The 21,514-nt window shown below is 45.1% G+C and overlaps 1 protein-coding gene across 5 annotated transcripts in view; it reads left to right on the top strand.

The window, feature by feature from the left end:
* The window catches only part of cfap77 (cilia and flagella associated protein 77), a 73,832-nt gene that overhangs the window by 48,302 nt on the left and 4,016 nt on the right, over nt 1–21,514 (top strand). The window contains exons 5-6 of one of the 5 annotated variants that reach the window (XM_071402343.1): nt 12,768–12,972; nt 13,204–13,520. The exons of 2 other annotated variants lie outside the window; for them this stretch is intronic. In XM_071402343.1, coding sequence (XP_071258444.1) covers nt 12,768–12,972; nt 13,204–13,230 — 232 coding nt within the window. In that variant the 3' untranslated portion in view covers nt 13,231–13,520. Of the gene's footprint in view, nt 1–12,767; nt 13,172–13,203; nt 13,521–21,514 lie in introns of those variants that run through there. 2 more of the 5 variants (XM_071402342.1, XM_071402340.1) reach the window with 2 other exon arrangements.

Here is a 21,514-nt window from a genome sequence, read left to right as displayed (position 1 = left end):
AACTTGACTAGAGCCACCCGTTCCTGGTGACTTTCTTCAGCAAAGATGGCTGACAAAACAGGACGGTGGAAGCAAATGTAAGTCTTATAACGTCACGAGTCAAGCAAAAAATGTACAAGCTAGCTAAAGCATTTACTGCAAATTTAATGTACAATTGTGTAAGCTTGCCTTGCCGTGCAATGCAGCTGAAGTAACATAGATAGCTAACTATTTACTTGCTTATTGTGTAGTGGAGGATAAAAATAACTGTATGCCTATGGATGTGTAGCTAGCTACTGTATGTAACCTATCTGTGTATGGACCCTAAAACGTTAGATTCTGAAACTAATATTCATACCAATCTATGAACCTCAGCTATCATAGTTGTTGTATCAACTTCAAGTCTGAATGGTATTAATGAAGCCTATGGATAGAGTAGAATATAATAACTTTATTGTGCCAAGGATGCAAGTCCTACATACAGTTGAAGTCGGAGGTTTACATACACCGTAGCCAAATATATTTAAACTCAGTTTTTCACAATTCCTGACATTTAATCTGAGTAAAAATTCCCTATATTAGGTCAGTTAGGATCACCACTTTATTTTAAGAATGTGAAATAATATATAGAGAGAATGATTTATTTATAGTAGAGAGAATGATTTATTTCAGCTTTTATTTCTTTCATCACATTCCCAGTGGGTCAGAAGTTTACATACACACTAATTAGTATTTGGTAGCATTGCCTTTAAATTGTTTAACTTGGTTCAAACGTTTTGGGTAGCCTTCTACAAGCTTCCCACAATAAGTTGGGAGAATTTTGGCCCATTCCTCCTGACAGAGCTGGCGTAACAGAGTCAGGTTTGTAGGCCTCCTTGCTCGCAAAAGTTTTCAGTTCTGCCCACAAATTGGATTGTGGTCAGGGCTTTGTGATGGCCACTTCAATACCTTGACTTTGTTGTCCTTAAGTCATTTTGCCACAACCTTGGAAGTATGCTTGGGGTCATTGTCCATTTGGAAGACCCATTTGCGACCAAGCTTTAACTTCCTGACTGATGTCTTGAGCTGTTGCTTCAATATATCCACATAATTTTCTTGCCTCATGATGCTATCTATTTCGTGAAGTGCACCACAACATGATGCTGCCACCCCCGTGCTTCACGGTTGGGATGGTGTTCTTCGGCTTGCAAGCCTCCCCCTTTTTCCTCCAAACATAACGATGGTCATTATGGCCAAACAGTTCTATTTTTGTTTCATCAGATTAGAGGACATTTCTACAAAAAGTACGATCTTCGTCCCCATGTGCAGTCTGGCTTTTTTACGACGGTTTTGGAGCAGTGGCAGAATGCGTCTCCTTCCTTAGGGGTATGACGGCTGCGTGGTCCCATGATGTTTATACTTGTGTACTATTGTTTATACAGATGAACGTGGTACCTTCAGGCCTTTGGAAATTGCTTCCAAGGATGAACCAGATTTGTGGAGGGCCACCATTTTTTTTCGGGGTCTTGGCCGATTTCTTTTGATTATCCCATGATGTCAAGCAAAGAGGCACTGAGTTTGAAGGTAGGCCTTGAAATACATCAACAGGTACACCTCCAATTGACTCAAATGATGTCAATTACCCTATCAGAAGCTTCTAAAGCCATGACATCATTTTCTGCAATTTTCCAAGCCGTTTAACTTGTTATGGCTGCAGGGGCGTATTGAAAAACTGGAAAATATGTGCCAATTTTCAAACGGCCTCTTAATCAATTTTTGCTCTTACAATATGCATATTATTATTACTATTGGATAGAAAACAGTCTCTAGTTTCTAAACCCGTTTTAATTATTTCTCTAAGTGGAACAGAACTATTTTTACAGCCCATTTCCTATCCGGAAGTGAGATTTCCAAAATCGATGTCGCTCTTCAAGACCTTGTCTATAAAAGGGCATGTCACTTAGGACTGTAGAAACACGTCATACGCCTTCCTCTGGGTGTCATGCGGAAGTGAGAGCAGAAATGACTTGATTATCTCGTCCTGGGATTGAACACAACCTCTTGGAGTGAGACTTGCGCACTTAATTTTTTTTTCTGGGCGCGAAGTAGGACCTGGACTCGGCTCCTGGAAAACACTCGTTAAAGGTGAATATGATCTCTGGCTTCGATTTTATTTGATACATGTCACAATATCATCCTAAAGTATGTTTTTTCAATATAGTTTCATTATATTATTGAAATTTATTCTGGACTTTAGACGTGATGCGACGCAAGAATTGGTTCAAGAACGAGAGGTTAGCAACGCACGGCCAGTGTGCTTGCTAATTCAAGAGGGAAATCGTTCGTTCTGGATCGAAATAAAGACGTTTCTGAACAAAGGACCCCTTGGAGAACATTCTGATGGAAGATCAACAAAGATAAGGACCCAATTTGGGATGCTTTTTCATATATCTGTCGAACTGTGCTATGCTACCGTTTGACTAGAATCAATGCTGCTGTGTGCTAGCTATTGTAGTAAGCTAATATAACGATATATTGTGTTTTCGCTGTAAAACACTTCAAAAATCAGAAATATTGGCTCTATTCACAAGATCTTTGTCTTTCTTTAGCTATCCACCATATATTGTTCTGAAATGTTTTATGATGTGTAATTAGTAGTTGACGTTGGTGTCTGTATTTTCTCTGGCTACTCCCGTGCGATTTCTGACTGTAGCTATGATGGTAGCAGTAATGTAAAACTGATTTATAGCTAAAATATGCACATTTTTTGAACAAAACATAGATTTATTGTGTAACATGTTATAGGACTGTCATCTGAGGTAGTTTTTTCTAGGTTATTTAGGTTGGTTCTAGGTTAGTTAGGTTGGCTTGTGCATGCTACTTGCATCCTACTTGTGCTGTGAAAAATGTCTGTCCTCCTTTTTTATTTGGTGGTGAGCTAACATAAATATATGTGGTGTTTTCTCTGTAAAACATTAAAAAAATCGGACATGTTGGCTGGATTGACAAGATGTTTATCTTTCAAATGCTGTATTGGACTTGTTAATGTGTGAAAGTTAAATATTTAAAAAAAAATAGATTTTGAATTTCGCGCCCTGCACTTGAGCTGGATGTTGTCATAGGTGTACCGGCGACGGGCTGCAGCCATAACAGGTTAAAGGCACAGTCAACTTAGTGTATGTAAACTTCTGACCCACTGGAATTGTGATACAGTGAATTATAAGTGAAATAATTGCATAAATTACTTGTGTCATGCACAAAGTAGATGTCCTAACCGACTTGCCAAAACTATAGTTTGTTAGCTTCTTCGGGGTAGGGGGCAGCATTTTCACTTTTGGATAAATAGCATGCCCAAATTCAACTGCCTGCTACTCATCCCCAGAATATAAGATATGCATATTATTAGTATATTTGGATAGAAAACACTCTGACGTTTCTAAAACTGTTTGAATCATGTCTGTGAGTATAACAGAACTTATGTAGCAGGTAAAACCCAGAGGACAAACCATTCAGATTAGTTTTTTTGAGGTCACTGTCTTTTCAGTGAGTTTTCATTGGGACACCAGATTTCTAAGGGACTTGTTTGCACTTGTTTGCTTCCACTGGATGTCACCAGTCTTTGGAAATTAGTTGAGGTTTTTCCTTTGTGTAATGAAGAAGTACGGCCATCTTAAATGATAGTCACTTGAAGTAAATTGTTTGAGAGAGGCACATTACCAGAAAAGTTGCGTCAGTTTGTTTTCTTTTTGTATTGAACACAGATCATCCCGTCTTCAATTTGATCGATTATTAACGTTTAAAAATACCTAAAGTTGTATTACAAAAGTAGTTTGAAATGTTTGGACAACGCTTACAAGTAACTTTTGAGATATTTTGTAGTCACGTTGTGCAAGTTGGAAGCTGTGTTTTTCTGGATGAAACGCGGCAAATAAATTGACATTTTGGATATATATCGACGGAATTAATCGAACAAAAGGACCATTTGTGATGTTTATGGGACATATTGGAGTGCCAACAAAAGAAGTTCGTCAAAGGTAAGGCATGAATTATATTTTTATTTCTGCGTTTTGTGTCGTGCCTGCAGTGTTGAAATATGCTACTCTCTTTGTTTACTGTTGTGCTATCATCAGATAATAGCATCTTATGCTTTCGCCGAAAAGCCTTTTTGAAATCTGACATGTTGGCTGGATTAACAACGAGTGTAGCTTTAATTTGCTATCTTACATGTGTGATTTAATGAAAGTTTGATTTTTATATCATTTTATTTGAATTTGGCGCTCTGCATTTTCCCTGGCTATTGGCCAGGTGGGACAATTGACCTAACCCAGAGAGGTTAACAAGAAATTTGTGGAGTGGTTGAAAAACGAGTTTTAATGACTCCAACCTAAGTGTATGTAAACTTCCGACTTCAATTGTAAGTAATTTTCTATTAAGGTATCTTTACTTTTACTCAAGTTTGAGAATTTAGTACTTTGTCCACCACTGCAAATAACCTATAATTTCCATTCTGCGGAGCATTAAAAAAATTAAGCGACCAGAGTAAAAATTCTCAGAACCTCCCAGCAACCTAAAAATAAACGCTCCCAGAACAGGCAAAATTGTAATTTCTGTTTTTAGAATGTAAAAAAAACTTTCAGTTTTACCAGTCTGGAAACTTATGGCTTAATTCTCACAATCAATGTGAAACCAAAAACATACGTTCCCACAACTTACATTCACAGTAAGTACTATGAAGCATTCACAGTCAGTACTATGAAGCATTCAGTTAATATGAAGGATTCACAGTCAGTACTGTAGAGCATTCTGTCAGTACTATGAAGCATTCACAGTCCGTACTATGAAGCAGTGGTGTAGCGCAATTTTTCTTTTATGATTTCATAATTTCTAATTCAAAGTTTTGTACCGACAGATGTAGAATTGGACTATGCATAACATCCATCCTCCAATTGCAACGTCCGCTTATGCCCACACGTATTGTCTCAAGAAAAAATTATATTATTAATACACTGAAACACCAAGTTAGGCATAGGCCTACCTAATTTCAAAATAGTAAATAATACTTCACGTTTTACCGGTGAAATTTCCAAACTTAATGCCAATCATTTAATCTCAATCAGTTTCATGGGAATATGCATTTAGATCTTCTTGAATTACTTTAAAAAATGTACTCTTCAGATAAGAAATGAGGTGTTGTTTTTGGTGTTACATTGACAGTATATGCGATTATTTTCGGGTCTGTTATGTAAAATACAAATTAACAATTATATGACTTTGCGAGAGATCGATTCAGCTTTTATCTAAGTTTGCTAAACGGCACCATTGTGAGAAGAGAGAATCTTCTATTTGTAATAATAATAAGTGATGAGTAGGACTATTAGGCGTAGGCAACAGATCTTGATGATGAGAGCTATTTTAAGCAATTTGAGCGCCCTTCAAATTGTGGTGCTGAAAGGACAGCACCTTAACCATGTGATCACATATCTTTCTGGGTTCTGATACACAAGAGGGGAGTTCTACCGATTTGGCCCGCTCAAAGTGGTCAAGCCTCCGATGAAGTGGTGGATTTAGGTATAGGCGACATGGGAATCTGCCCAGGGCGCCCGCACAAAAAAAGTTGGAATGGTGACATTTGCACGTCACGTCAATGATATCATGTCACCGTGTGGGACTGTGGGTCAATTAACCTTGTCGGAGTGGGCCCCCTGATTCTAGTTTGTGAGCTAGGCAGGCTACTGCCTGGGAACGTCTCCCACTCAGAAGTATGAGATGGGAGGGGGGGGTAGGTTGACCTCAGGTCCCCCCACTGGAAGCCTGAGATACGGGGAGCGGGAGAATCTATCAAATAGCGCACCTCTAACTTTGTACAGTACTAATGCAATTGGTAAAATCAGTCACACTACGAAATGCTCCTAAATAAACCACAATTCATTCATAATACTGTGAATATATTTTTGCAGATAGCAAGGAGAGGTGAGGGGAGTGGTGATTGAAGGAAAATATCTTGCAGCCTGCTGGCTCCACCCACAAGTCTTATATGGACTTCCTGCCCCAACAAGGCAAGCTGGTGGATAATTAAGCCATTGAGTGCTTTGGGATAAAAGAGGAAGCGGGCTGCACAAAGAGGGAGAGGACCGAGAGGGAAACGCGTGTAAATTATCTGTACGATTACCCGTGTTTGGTTATTGAACTTGTGGAGACCCCACACCCTTGAGCCTGCTACATGTGATGGAGAATACGGGCATAGCAAACCAAGCTCAATAACTAAACAGACACAGAGCATAATGGAAGCATTGGTGAACATAACGCAACAAGCTATGCATTGGGAGCTGCTGGAGGAACAGCGTCAGCAGACCGCTCTCCTGCGAGCTGAACTCAGCCAGCTGACAGCTGCCCATGCAGGTGCAGCAACGCCTCGTCCCAAAACCCTGTATGTTTATACTGAAACTGACAGGGGCTGACAACATCGAGGCTTACCTCCAAGCCTTCGAGAGGATGGAGGCTAGGGAGAAATGGCCCCATGAGCAATGGGCCAGCCTGCTATCACCCTTCCTGTCAAGCGCGGCACAAAATACCTATCAGAATCTGACTGCTGACCAGGCGACGCATTATGAGGGTCTGAAAAAGTAAATCCTGCGCCGGTATGGTTACACCCTGATTAGCAGGGCGCAAAGATTCCATGATTGGGTGTATGATGTCACAGCGCCCCCCCGACCGCAAATACATGATGTGATTAGGCTGGCCAAGAACTGGCTAACTGCTGAACCACTGACGATCACGCCCATCGAGAAAGTGGTCATAGATCTATTTCTACGCTCTCTCCCGTTCGAAGCTAAAGAGTTAGTAAGCCAAGCTAACCAGCAGAAAGAGGATCAGCTAGTGGAACTGGTGGAAGATCAACAGGTGGCTTTGGAGGTACTGCACAGAGGACAACCACGGAAGGCTGAACCCTCAGCTTTCTCCAACAATGTTGTAAGCTGGAATCATTGAAGAGTGAGTGGTGCAGCCCCATAGTGATGGTGCCGAACTCTCAAAGTTCGCCTACACCATGCCCCGAATTAATTAACTAATAGAACGGCTAGGGACCGCCTGATTTATCAGCACGCTCGACCTGACGAAGGGTTATTGGCAGGCGCCCTTAGCTCCCGAGGTTAGGGAGAAAACTGCTTTTGCCACCCCTGATGGGCTGTCCCACAACAGGAAGCTGCCCTTTGGGTTGCACGGGCCCCGCCCACCTTCCAGAGGTTGATGGACCGGGTTCTCCGTCCCCATCGCGAGTACGCGGCGGCCTACCTCGATATTGTAATCCATGGGAGCGAGTGGGAGACCCATCTAAACCAGGTGAGCGTGGTATTGCAGGCCTTACAGGGGGCGGGAGGCTGAGTACCTGGGGTACTCGGGAGGGGATGTGTAAAACCCCAGGTGAAGAAAATGGAGGCGATTCAGGACTGGCCACGCCCCCTCACCAAGAAGCAGGTACGTACTGTGGAAGGACCACCAGAGGGCAGGCTGGGCTCACGGATGGTAGCCCAACAAGGCATGGGAGACAAGTGAACCAGAGGCAATTAAGCACAGCTGACACTACTAATGAGATATTCTCCTTCCCCTATAAGAGAGAGTATGGAACCAGCAAGAAGGGGGACTATCTCTGGAAGATGGCCACCGAGACAGAGGAGCTATCTAGGAAGAACCATTAAGACGGTGACAATGTCGTGACTTTTTGTGGTAGTTTAAAGACAATCGTATTGTGTTCCTGTTTTGCTCTGGAGAAGAAGATATGTTTTTTCCTTTGGAGAGTTTCATTGATTCTGTTGGAGTGTTTGTGTTGACCAAATGTCCTCAATATAGAACTTTGTTCAATCAAGAAAACCTACTCCTGACTCGTTTGTTCCACCTTCCCGCTTTAGAGTGACGCCCAATTACTTGGTCCGCTCACATTGGTGGAGAATGTGGGCATTAGGTGGACGAGTGACACAAGGATAAGTGAGTAATTCAAGATTCTTCCAGTAGACCAGGAGGAACCATTCAAGTACGATGGATAACGCCCTACTACAACAATTGATCACGGCACAGCATACAACCATAGAACTCCTGCAACAACAGCTGAGCCGGCGAGAAGAACCTAGAGTTAAGCCAAGAGCGGCTGCTCACGCCATCTTACCTCGTCTCTACAAGGAGGATGATATTGAGGCATTCCTCATGACCTTCGAAAGGACGGCCACCTTGGAAGAGTGGCCGCCCACAGAATGGGCGAGCGCATTAGCCCCTCTTTTGACCGGGGTGGCTCAGGAAGCCTATTTTGACCTGGATGCCCGCGAAGCTGCAGACTATGGGCGACTAAAAACCGAGATCCTATCCCGGTACCAGCTGACTGCCAGAGATAGGGCCGTAAAGTTCCATCAATGGACCTACACAGCTGACAAACCCGTCCGTTCCCAGATTTTTGCATTAATACCACTGACGAAACAGTGGCTAGAACCTGAAAAGGGAGTAGGACAGGTGATAGAGACTCTTGTAGTGGACAAGATATTGAGGGAATTACCCAGTGACTTAAAAAGGGTTGTGGGGCAAGCCAACCCGTTGTCAGCCGACGACATAGCACAGGCGGTGGAAACATATCGGTCTACAGGGGAGTTGTTAAAAAGTGACAAGGAGGAACGGAAGGATTCTTCCAATCCCGTACCACGACTCACCCCGGCGCGTCCGCCACCGAAACGTCCAAACCCCCTCCGGAGGTGGGAGAAGTCATCCCCCACACAGCAGGGTCGGTGTTATAAATGTCAGTCTCCCAACCATTATGCCCCACAATGTCCTAGCAAGGACGAGCCCATGGTCACAGAGTCATCACTGCCCACCCCCACACATCTCGGTTTGAGGGGGCAGGATCAACACTGTTGGTTAGCAGAAATAGCTCCAGCCCCAGAGATTCCAGTTCGAGTCGAAGGACAAGATGTGGTAGCCATTCTCGACTCGGGAAGTATGGTTACGTTAGTAGAGGAGCGGCTGGTGACCTCCGCAACACTGCTACCAGACAAAGTAGCCGTATCCTGTATCCATGGAGACACCCACTATTACCCCACTGTGAATCTGCCGATTCTCACTCCAAAAGGAAGGTGTACAGTCAGGGCAGGGAAAGTGCCCCAGCTGAAGGTACCATTATTGATCGGGAGAGACTGTCCCCTATATAAGGAGCTTCGGCAGATGACGTTATGCGTGGAAAGAAGGGGGACAGGAAAGAAGAGAAAATCCAAGCCCGAGGTAGTAGTCCTACAAGGAGACGTAGCTACGTCCTCGTCCTCTGCAGCAGAGGAAGAAATAGCAACCCAACGTTTACGACAGATATTCCAGGAAACCACCGATGAAGACACCTGTGAAGGGTTATACACTACACAGGAAGGAAGGAGCAACCAGACGCTAAGGGATATATTTGAAGCTCCATCCGAGGAGGGAACCTGGAAGGGGTTCTCATCGGTCACCCCTGAGGGGGATGGGGAACATCCTCCACATCCCTCTACCGAGGTTGATCTGCCCCAGGAATTAAAGGGACAGTTCGGCACCTCACAGCATAGAGACCCAGACCTAAGGGAGGCCATGAGGAAGGTGAAGGTGATCGACGGGAGAAACGTCGACGGATCAGGTGAGCCCCCTCTTCCTTACTATGCAATCAGGCGCGGTCTCTTATACTGGGTCGTACGACGAAGGGGGGAAAACCAGGAATTACTAATGGTGCCTAGACCATACAGGGATACAGTTCTACAGTTAGCCCATTCCCACGTCCTAGGAGGACACCTGGCACGAGACAAGACTATTGACAGAATCATGCAGAGATTCTATTGGCCCCGGGTCACCCGGGATGTGGCCAGGTATTGTAGGACGTGTGATCAATGTCAACGTACAGCTCCACGGCCACACCTGCGTAACCCTTTGATTCCTCTCCCCATCATAGAGACTCCCTTTGAACGCATAGCTATGGACCTCGTAGGACCCCTCCCAAAATCCGCCAGAGGACACGAGTACATCCTAGTGGTCATAGATTACGCTACCAAGTTCCCGGAGGCCATACCCCTGCGTAACATGTCGTCAAAGGGAATTGCCAAGGAATTATTCATGATGTTCTCTCGGGTGGGCCTCCCCAAGACGATCTTAACTGATCAGGGAACCCCATTCATGTCGCGGTTGATGAAGGACTTGTGTCGGTTGTATCAGGTTCAACAGATACGTACAAGCATATTCCACCCTCAAACAGACGGGTTGTGTGAACGCTTGAACAAAACGATTAAAAGCATGTTGAGAAGAGTGGTGTCCCGAGACGGGAAAAACTGGGACATGCTTCTTCCACACTTAATGTTTGCCCTGCGAGAAGTACCCCAAGCATCCACTGGATTCTCTCCGTTTGAATTGCTCTATGGCAGACCCTGTCGAGGGATCCTCGACTTAGCCAAAGAGACCTGGGAGATCCAACCATGCCCCTTTCGATCCACAATAGAACATATTACCCTGATGAGAGACCGCCTGTCAGCAGTGTGGCCCATAGTCAAGGAGCATATGGAGAAGGCACAAAGGACCCAAGGCCGGGCCTATGATAAGTCCGCGACCCCCCCCGTGAGTTCACCGTGGGAGAGAAAGTGATGGTGCTCGTGCCCACGGCCGAACATCGCTTGCTGGCACAGTGGAGGGGACCCTACGAGGTAATGAAAAGGGTCTCACCGGTCAATTACCTCATCAAGCAACCTGATAGAAGGAAGAAGGTCCAACTCTATCACATAAACCTGTTAAAGCCGTACCATGGAAGAGAGGAGGAGGTGGCTTTGATGGCCCTGGAGGGAAAAAGAAAAGAGGAGGCTCTACCACCGGTGCGCCGTGGTCAAACTCTCCTGCCGGAGCAGTCAAGACAGCTAGACAAGCTGATTATGAACTTCGGTCGAATATTCTCTCCATTCCCAGGACAAACAGATGTCCTGTTCCACCATATCCACACTGAACCCGGCAAGAAGGTGCATATCCGCCCTTACAGGATTCCTGAGGCTCGCCGAGTCATCGCTAAGAACGAGGTAAGGGAGATGTTGAGGATGGGTGTGATCGAGCCATCGACGAGTGAGTGGTCCAGTCCCATAGTCCTGGTCCCCAAATCCGATGGTAGTATGAGACTCTGCAACGATTTTAGGGCCGTGAATGCCATCTCTACATTCGATGCATATCCCATGCCCCGCGTGGATGAACTCTTGGAGCGCTTAGGAAAGGCCAAGTTCATCACCACCCTGGATTTGACGAAGGGATATTGGCAAGTGCCGGTGGCTCCGGAGGATCGCCCAAAGACTGCCTTCGCCACACCAGAGGGGCTTTTCCAGTATGTGAGGATGCCCTTCGGACTGCATGGTGCCGCTGCAACTTTCCAACGCCTCATGGATGCCATTCTACGGCCCCATCAAGAGTATGCAGCGGCGTACATAGACGATGTGGTTATCCACAGCGAGGACTGGGATAGTCACCTCCTGCGATTACGGGCGGTGCTCGTGAGTTTGGAAGCCACAGGGTTGACGGCCAATCCAAATAAATGCTGCCTGGGTCTGTCCGAAGCGGAATACCTGGGGTACACCGTGGGGAATGGGAAAATACGCCCACAGGCAGAGAAGACCAGGGCAATTCGGGACTGGCCGCGACCCCGGACCAAGTGGGACGTTCGGGCCTTCTTAGGGATAACGGGATATTATCGCCGTTTTATCCCGGGATATGCAACCATTGCCAATCCCCTCACAAACCTCATCAAGAAAAACTTGCCAAACCAGGTAGAGTGGAAAGACGAGACGGAAGATGCCTTTCAATCGTTAAAAGATGGCCTGTGTTCTGATCCCGTCCTACAGGCTCCAGACTTCTCACAAGAGTTCATTGTGCAGGTCGACGCCTCGGATACAGGGCTCGGGGCCGTACTAGCTCAGGGTAAAGGTGAAGCAGAGAAGCCGATTCTCTTCATAAGTAGGAAGCTCAGCGATCGGGAACAGAGGTATGCTACCGTAGAGAAAGAGGCCTTAGCCATTAAGTGGGCCCTCGATTATCTCCGGTACTACCTACTGGGTCGGAGGTTTGCTTTAGTTACGGACCATGCGCCCCTCACGTGGATGGCTGGTAAGAGAAACAATAACAACAGAATAGCCAGATGGTTTTTGTCTTTACAACCGTTCTCTTTCCATGTCATCCACAGGGCCGGATCGAGGAACGGGAATGCAGACGCGCTGTCCCGACGCGACCAAGACGGTGCGTCTGGCGCCCGACCCTCCGGTTCGGTCCTGAGGGGGAAGGTATGTGGAAGGACCACCAGAGGGCAGGCTGGGCTCACGGATGGTAGCCCAACAAGGCATGGGAGACAAGTGAACCAGAGGCAATTAAGCACAGCTGACACTACTAATGAGATATTCTCCTTCCCCTATAAGAGAGAGTATGGAACCAGCAAGAAGGGGGACTATCTCTGGAAGATGGCCACCGAGACAGAAGAGCTATCTAGGAAGAACCATTAAGACGGTGACAATGTCGTGACTTTTTGTGGTAGTTTAAAGACAATCGTATTGTGTTCCTGTTTTGCTCTGGAGAAGAAGATATGTTTTTTCCTTTGGAGAGTTTCATTGATTCTGTTGGAGTGTTTGTGTTGACCAAATGTCCTCAATATAGAACTTTGTTCAATCAAGAAAACCTACTCCTGACTCGTTTGTTCCACCTTCCCGCTTTAGAGTGACGCCCAATTACTTGGTCCGCTCACAGTACGTTTATGGGGTTGACTAGTTACTACCAGAGATTTATCCCCCACTTTGCCTCCCTAGCCAGCCCAATGACAGATCTGACCAGGAGCTGTCTGCCCGCCCAGGTGATGTGGACAGAGGAGACGGAGAAAGATTTCCAGGGCCTAAAGGGAGCCCTGTGTTCTGGACCCGTGCTGGTGACGCCGGACTACTCCAAACCACTGGTGATACAGACCGATGCATCCGAAACAGGGGTGGGTGCCCGTCCTATAACAGCTACAAGAAGGTGAGGAACACCCAATTGTATACATTAGTCGGAAGCTGTTGCCGAGGGAACAAAGATATTCCACTGTGGAGAAAGAATGTCTTGCGATCAAGTGGGCGCTGGAGACTCTAAAATATGACTTATTGGGACGGCACAACCACTGGTTTGGATGTCACGGAATAAGGACAGTAACACCCGGATCACTCGCTGGTTCCTTTCCTTACAGCTCTTTGCTTTCTCTGTCGTCCACAGATCAGGTGCAGCCCATGGAAATGCTGATACCCTCTCCAGGAGGGATGCTCTAGGGAGCTGGGGGGGATAAAAGGCTCAGGGGTGCAGCCCGCTGGCTCCACCCCCGCACCTTATATGGACTTCCTGCCCCAACGAGGCAAGCCGGTGGAGCTTTAAGCGCTTGGGGATAAGAGGAAGCAGGCTGACCGAGAGTGAAACGCCTGTTATGGAGAGTGTGAGAAGCGGGAGAATTATCTGTACGATTGCCCGTTGTGAACTGGTTGCTGGATCCCCCCCGTGTGCAAATATCCCTAATAAATTCCCCCATTTGCATTCTAGTTGTGCTCCCTGTGCGTGTTTGGTTATTGAACTTGGTGATGTGGAAACCCCACACCCTTGAGCCTGCTACAATATAGTTTCACAGACATATTGTAGCATTTTTTTTCTGGATTGTGCGAAATCGTTAAGAATAATATAAAACCAGTCTGCACACCACCAAGGTGAATCGGTTTAGTCTTGACTCTTGGTTGACAGTGTTGGGGGATGGGTAATGTATTGATGCTCGTGTGCCAAATCAACACAAATTTGTTTCTATTAGTCTTTGTTACTACTTTTTTATATTTATGAGTCTTATTTTTATAGTTTTAAATGTTATGATTATTTATCCGCCAGAGATGGAAGACAGGGAAGAAACCACCATTTACCTTCCTATAGGCTGCTGTAGCCTACATATTTACTTAGTTGGTCATTCTATAGTTTTCATGGAATTTTGGTGGTAATTAAATATAATTTATTGAGAATCTATCAGAAATATTTTTACCAGGTCCATGTATTCTCAAATTGAAAACAATTAGGGAGTGCCGCTCCTCCACATTTCGGCAGCACTCCATTCCTGCTATGAAGCATTCACAGCCAGTACTATAAAGCATTCAGTTAGTACTATGGAGCGTTCAGTCAGTATTTAGTCAGTACTTTGAAAAGCATTGCAATGTTGTTTTTTGTTCTATGTTGCTCTGTCTGTATGCTACGTCTTGCTTGTCCTATGTTGCTCTGCGTGTGCTCACTGCTCAATGATTGTCTATATTGTAATTGTTTTTAATAACCTGCGCAGGGACTGCGGTTTAAAATTAGCCGGCTGGCTAAAACCGGCACTTTTACTGAAACGTTGATTAATGTGCACTGTCCCTGTAAAAATAAACTCAATGCTGACATGGGTCTGGAGACAAATTATAGAAATATAAAGCCCATCATCCACACATATTCTTTCACTGTGCATTTTGATACTTGGAATTGGTTTAAGAAAGACATTATGGAAGTGGACGTGTTAATTCCTATTGTCTGATCCTGCTGGCTCTCACACGACATAGCCACTGGCTGAGAGCGGAGGCTGGGGATGGAAAAGAGTGGGAGGGCATGGGGTGGTAGAGGGACTATGTGAGAAAGAAAATGATGCCTCCACCATCATGTGACAGGGGATCTCACATCACATCCTAATTGTAGTAGGATTGTCACAATACCAGTATACGTTGATACCACAAAACTCAATTTTCCATGGCAAAAAAGAAAACACGAAGCAGACTAAACTCTATGGTCCTCCGGAAATAAACAAATGTTACTCTTGGTGACAACAGAAGGCATTAGCACTTTTGCTCAACAAATAAGGCTGGCATTCAGTTCAAGTGCATTGCCCTTCACTTTTAAAGGTAATTTACGATTGGCTGACATCAAGTATTTACCATGAATGTGATCTCTGCGAATGTCAGGGAAATTATCTTCAATAGGTACATCGCTGGTTGCGCAGTGCTGCAACGGGCCTTTAAATGAATCCTGGCCGATGTCAGCTTCATGTTTTGTTTCCTAGCCATAATACTTCTGAGTGTTGCAATACTGGTATCATGAAAATCCTCAAATGCAGGGATTGTTACGATGAGGCAAATGGGCATAGGTTCCAAGAATCCTGTCTATCTTCTCCCTCCTTGTGGGCAATGGATCCGTAAAATGGAGCAGGATTATTTGGCTAACGCCCTTGTGTGCAGTTGCTCTCCTTCTCCGAGTATTTCCCCATCCCTCTCTCTTTTTCCCCTCTTGGTGTCAGGGGAAGGTTTATCTTCTTCTATCTTGACGCCTGGGCCTGTGAGGGGGCTGAGGCAGGGTCACGGGGAGGGAGGGGGGAACCATGACAGATAAAATCATGGTTCCCTGGGGACTTGTTTGGCCCCACACCCTATCCACCAAATGCCAAGGTGAACTCTTGTGTGCATGAGTTAGGATCCTACTACTGAAGCCCCCCTTCCCCCATGCATATGACAACACACTGATGCTGATGATGATGATAACAACACACACAGTCCTAGAGCTATGTATTCTGAAGGAGAACATAACATCCTATAACAGTCTACACTTGTATACACTTGTGAGTGACTCTTTAATCACACTTATGAAATTGGAGAAGGAATGCTTACACTCCGCTCTAGGTGGTCTTATTTCCGCCATGATAGAAAAGAGGAATGCTCAGATCCAGGCAGACAGGACGGGCAGGGACCAATACTCTCTCCTCTTCTCCAGACCAGGCTGCTTGTAGCGGGGCTCCTGTAGCACCCCTGTCCAACTTTATTAGGGCTCGTGGAGAGGGGATGAGTGCAGGGGCATGTGGCGTGCACTAATGAAGCAATAAAAGTCACCACGGGGGGTGGAGCTGGCACCCATTTGGGCCTTGGTCAAAAGTAGTGCACTATTTAGAGAATACCCACTGTGCACATCAGATTATTTCAACATCAATTATTGGATAATATTTGGTTGAGACATTGATCAATGATATTCCAACCTATATTCACCCAAAAAGACAGCCAAAAGTTGAATTTCCAATCTGTTATCAGTATGCATTCAACCATCTAAAAGCACAACAAAATTCCAATAGAAAAACAAAGGTGGTGGGGGGCTTGCTGAAGAGTTTTTGCTGAGTTTTTCTCCGCAAATATAGGAGTAATAATGGGCAAGTTTATACATTTTATGGGGGGGGGGGGGGTCAGGGAATGCTGCAGCACCCTCAGCACCCCTACTTCCTGCGGCTATGCCTGCGACAACCTATGAATGCTGCTGTGTCTTGAACATGCATGCTTTATATGATTACACCAGAATAAATGTATAGTCAGGGGCGTCATGCACCCATTATCTTAGAGGGGGCACGATGTACGTGAGGGTGGAGGGCATTTTTCAAACAATCTAGAATCATATTCATTATGTTTAATTGTATATTTTCTGCATAGGTTATCTAAGCATACTTATTTACCTGTTCAATTGTCATTTTAATGAGGGTGTCATTTTGACTGTTATAAATCACACATCTCAATATACTGCACTAACATGCCTAGGATATTACATCCAAATTACAACGCAGTACATGGAATCATAACACGTCAATGCAGGTGCATATTATGGCATGATATTTACACTGAAAAAAAACATGAAGGCAACTTGTAAAGTGTTTAGTCACATGTTTCATGAGCTGAAATAAAAGATCCCAGAAATGTTCCATAAGCACAAAAAGCTTATTTATCTAAAATTCACCAGCCCCATCCCTCAGATTTTTACTGAACCACAGGTGGAAAAGCCACTTTGTTATTTTTTCTACTGCAGATTACCGCTTTAAAAGTAATCAAGTTTTTTTTTTAAGTATCTGTAATCTGATTACAATATTTTAGCTGGTAACGTAACGGATTACAGTTGCATTGTTTTTGTTATCCGTTTAAAAAATCTGTTACTGCCCAACCCTGTATATTAAATATACTGAACAAAAATAAAATGTAACATGTAAAGTGTTGGTCCCATGTTTCATGAGCTGAAATAAAAGATCCCAGAAATGTTCCATATGCCCAAAAAGTTTTGTGTACAAATTTGTTTACATCTCTGTTAGAGAGCATGTCTCCTTGCCAAGATAAACCATCCACCTGACAGGTGTAGCATATCAAGAAGCTGATTAAACAGCATGATCATTACACAGGTGCACTTTGTGTTGGGGACAAAAGGCCACTCTAAAATGTGCAGTTTTGTGACACAACACACAGATGTCTTAAGTTTTAAGGGAGCGCGCAGTTGGAATGCTGACTGCAGGAATGTTCACCAGAGCTGTTGCCAGATAATTGAATGTTCATTTCTCTACCAATGTTGTTGTAGAGAATTTGGCTGCATGTGCAACCGGCCTCACAACCGCAGACCACGTGTATGGCGTCGGGTGGGCGAGTGGTTTGCTGATGTCAACGTTGTACACAGAGTGCCCCATGGTGGCGGTGGGGTTATGTATGGGCAGGCATAAGCTACGAAGAATGAACACAATTGCATTTTATCAATGGCAATTTGAATGCACAGAGATACCTTCACGAGATCCTGAGGTCCATTGTCGTGCCATCACCTCATGTTTCAGCATGATAATACACGGCCCAATGTCACAAGGGTCTGTACACAATTCCTGGAAGCTGAAAATGTCCGAGTTTCATGGCCTGCATACTCACCAGACATGTCACCCATTGAGCATGTTTGGGATGCTCTGGATTGACGTGTACGACAGCTTGTTCCAGTTCCAGCCAATATCCAGCAACTTCGCACAGCCATTGAAGAGGAGTGGGACAACATTCCACAGGAAACAATCAACATGCAATGGAGATGTGTCACGCTGCATGGAGATGTGTCACTACTGACTGGTTTTCTGATCCACGCCCCTACCTTTTTAAAAAAGGTATCTGTGACCAACAGATGCATATCTGTATTCCCAGTCATGTGAAATCCATAGATCAGGCCCTAATGAATTTATTTAAATTGATTGATTTCGTTATAGGAATTGTAACTCAGTAAAATATTTGAATGTGTTGCGTTTATATGTTTGTTCAGTACAATACACAAATATCATGATATTATCATAAGGTATCAGATTACATTTAAACCAAGTATTTTTCTGCCTATCCAAGCATACCTCTTGAGATGTCTGTATCCTCCTGACTGGTGGTTATTTTTTGAAAGAAACTAAATATGCTTCTCTGCTAAAATCTGGGTAAATTATTTGAAAGGAATGCAAGTCTTGTTCAGTACATTTAATAATTGCTTGCTTTTCTAAAATCTAGCAACCTTGCCAGCAGGTATGCCAGCAAAGATTGTTAGACAAACTACTCTAACTTTGATAGCCTGAAATGGCTTAGTAGCTAATTGTGGTTGGGAGATACTTTTCTATAAACTCAACAAAAAAAGAAATGTCCTCTCACTGTCAAATGTGTTTATTTTCAGCAAACTTAACAGCTGTAAATATTTGGATGAACATAACAACATTCAACAACTGAGGCATGAACTGAACAAGTTCCACAGACATGTGACTAACAGAAATGGAATAATGTGTCCCTGAACAAATGGGGGGTCAAAATCAAAAGTAACAGTCAGTATCTGGTGTGGCCACCGGCTGCTGTGCATCTCCTCCTCATGGACTACACCAGATTTGCCAGTTCTTGCCTTGAGATGTTACCCCACTCTTCCACCAAGGCACCTACAAGTTCCCAGACATTTCTGGGGGTAATGGCCCTAGCCCTTACCCTCCGATCCAACAGGTCTCAGACGTACTCAATGGGATTGAGATCCAGGCTCTTTGCTGGCCATGGCAGAACACTGACATTCCTGTCTTGCAGGAAATCACACACAGAACGAGCAGTATGGCTGGTGGAATTGTCATGCTGGAGGGTCATGTCAGGATGAGCCTGCAGGAAGGGTACCACATGAGGGAGGATGTCTTCCCTGTAACGCATAGCATTGAGATTGCCTGCAATGACAACAAGCTCAGTCCGATGATGCTGTGACACACCGCCCCAGACAATGACGGACCATCCACCTCCAAATCGATCACGCTGCAGAGTACAGGCCTTGGTGTAATGCTCATTCCTTCGACGATAAACGCGAATCCGACCCTCACCCCTGGTGAGACAAAACCGCGACTCGTCAGTGAAGAGCACTTTTGCCAGTCCTGTCTGGTCCAGCGATGGTGGGTTTGTGCCCATAGGCGACGTTGTTGCCGGTGATGTCTGGTGAGGACCTGCCTTACAACAGGCCTACAAGCCCTCAGTCCAGCCTCTCTAAGCCTATTGCGGACAGTCTGAGCACTGATGGGGGGGATTGTGCGTTCCTGGTGTAACTCGGGCAGTTGTTGTTGCCATCCTGTACCTGTCCCGCAGGTGTGATGTTTGGATGTACCGATCCTGTGCAAGTGTTGTTACACGTGGTCTGATCAGCTGTCCGTCCTGTCTCCCTGTCGCTCTGTTTTAGGCATCTCACAGTACGGACATTGCAATTTATTGCCCTGGCCACATCTGCAGTCCTCATGCCTCCTTGCAGCATGCCTAAGGCACATTCACGCAGATGAGCAGGGACCCTGGGCATCTTAATGTTTGTATTTTTCAGAGTCAGTAGAAAGGCCTCTTTAGTGTCCTAAGTTTTCATAACTGTGACCTTAATTGCCTACCGTCCTTAAGCTTTTGGTGTCTTAACGACCGTTCCACAGGTGCATGTTCATTAATTGTTTATGGTTCATTGAACAAGCATGGGAAACAGTGTTTAAACCCTTTACAATGAAGATCTGTGAAGTTATTTGGATTTTTACAAATTATCTTTGAAAGACAGGGTCCTGAAAAAGGGACGTTTCTTTTTTTGCTGAGTTTATAGTGTGTGGACACCCCTTCAAATTAGTGAATTTGGCTATTTCAGGCACATCCGTTGCTGACAGGTGTATAAAATCAGTAGATTGGCAGTAGAATGGCCTTACTGAAGAGCTCAGCTACTTTCAATGTGGCACCGCCATAGGATGCCACCTTTCCAACAAGTCAGTTGGTCAAATTTCTGCCCTGCTAGAGCTGCCCGGGTCAACTGTAAGTGCTGTTATTGTGATGTGGAAACGTCTAGGTGCAACAACGGCTCAGCCGCGTAGTGGTAGGCCACACAAGCTTACAGAACGGGACCGCCGAGTGCTGAAGCACGTAGCACGTAAAAATTGTCTGTTTCCAACTTTGTGGCAACAGTTTGGGGATGGTGCTTTCCTGTTCAGCATGACAATGTTGAACAGGAAAGCAATGGTTTGTCAAGATCTGTGTGGAAGAACTTGACTGGCCTTCACAGAGCACTGACCTCAACCCCTTCAAACACCTTTGGGATGAATTGGAACGCAGACTGCGAGCCAGACCTAATCGCCCAACATCAGTGTCCAACCTCACTAATGCTCTTGTGGCTGAATGGAAACAAGTCCCCGCAGAAATGTTCCAACATCTAGTGGAAAGCCTTCCCAGAAGAGGCTGTTATAGCGTCAAAGGGGGGACCATATTAATGCCCATGATTTTGGAATGAGATGTTCGACGAGCAGGTGTCCACATACTTTTTTCCATTTCCATTTTATTTATTCATCGAGAAGGAATCAATAGGCTACAAAGCTAGATCAAATTAATTTAGCAAAGATACCTCCTTTGAGTTCTGCCCATCACCGGCAGCTAAAATCAATATAAATGCTGTGTGTCACTCTACACACTCTCTTTTGTTCTGTGGTGCACCTTAGAAGGAAAAACTTACTGGGGAGAATAGGGAGGGGGGGTACTCTCTGCATTGTACAGTCAATGTGCCCCCTCCGCAAAATACAGCTGACAGATATTTTTATAAATAATTATGAAAAACCTGGGAATAAAAATGAAGTTTAGTAAAAAGAAATTACAAGACAAATCAGAGGGGGCACGTGCTTTTGTGCACCCTATGGGCAAGATGCATCTGTGTATAGTTACAGTAGCCTCAAAATGTGGCTGTGGATGTGTTACTCATTTTAAGGTTGAATATCACATTAGTTTGTAAGATAGCCTTAACTTGGGCCTCCCAAGTGGCGCAGCCGCCTAAGGCACTGCATCGCAGTGCTAGAGGCATCACCTCATCTCAGTACTAGAGGCGTCACTTATGACCCGGGTTCGATCCCAGAAGGTATCACTACCGGCCGTGATCGGGAGTCCCATAGGGTGACGCACAATTGGCCCAGTGTCGTCTGGGTTAGGGGAGGGTTTGGCCAGTGGGGCTTTACTTGGCTCATTGTGCTCTAGGGACTTCTTGTGGCGGGCCGGGCGCCTCTAGGCTGACCTCGGTAGTCAGGTGAAAAGTGTTTCCTCCGGCACATTGGTGCGGCTGGCTTCTGGGTTAAGCAGGCGGGTGTTATTAAGAAGCGCGGTTTGGCGAGTAATGTTTCGGGGGACGCATGACTCGACCTTCGCCTCCCGAGCACTTTGGGGAGTTGCAGAGATGAGACAAGTTCGAAATTGGAGAGAAAAAGGGGGTA

Source organism: Salvelinus alpinus, chromosome 5 (genome assembly GCF_045679555.1).
Source record: "Salvelinus alpinus chromosome 5, SLU_Salpinus.1, whole genome shotgun sequence".
Classification (NCBI taxonomy): domain Eukaryota; kingdom Metazoa; phylum Chordata; class Actinopteri; order Salmoniformes; family Salmonidae; genus Salvelinus; species Salvelinus alpinus.
This window is presented reverse-complemented; position numbering and strand designations above follow the sequence as displayed.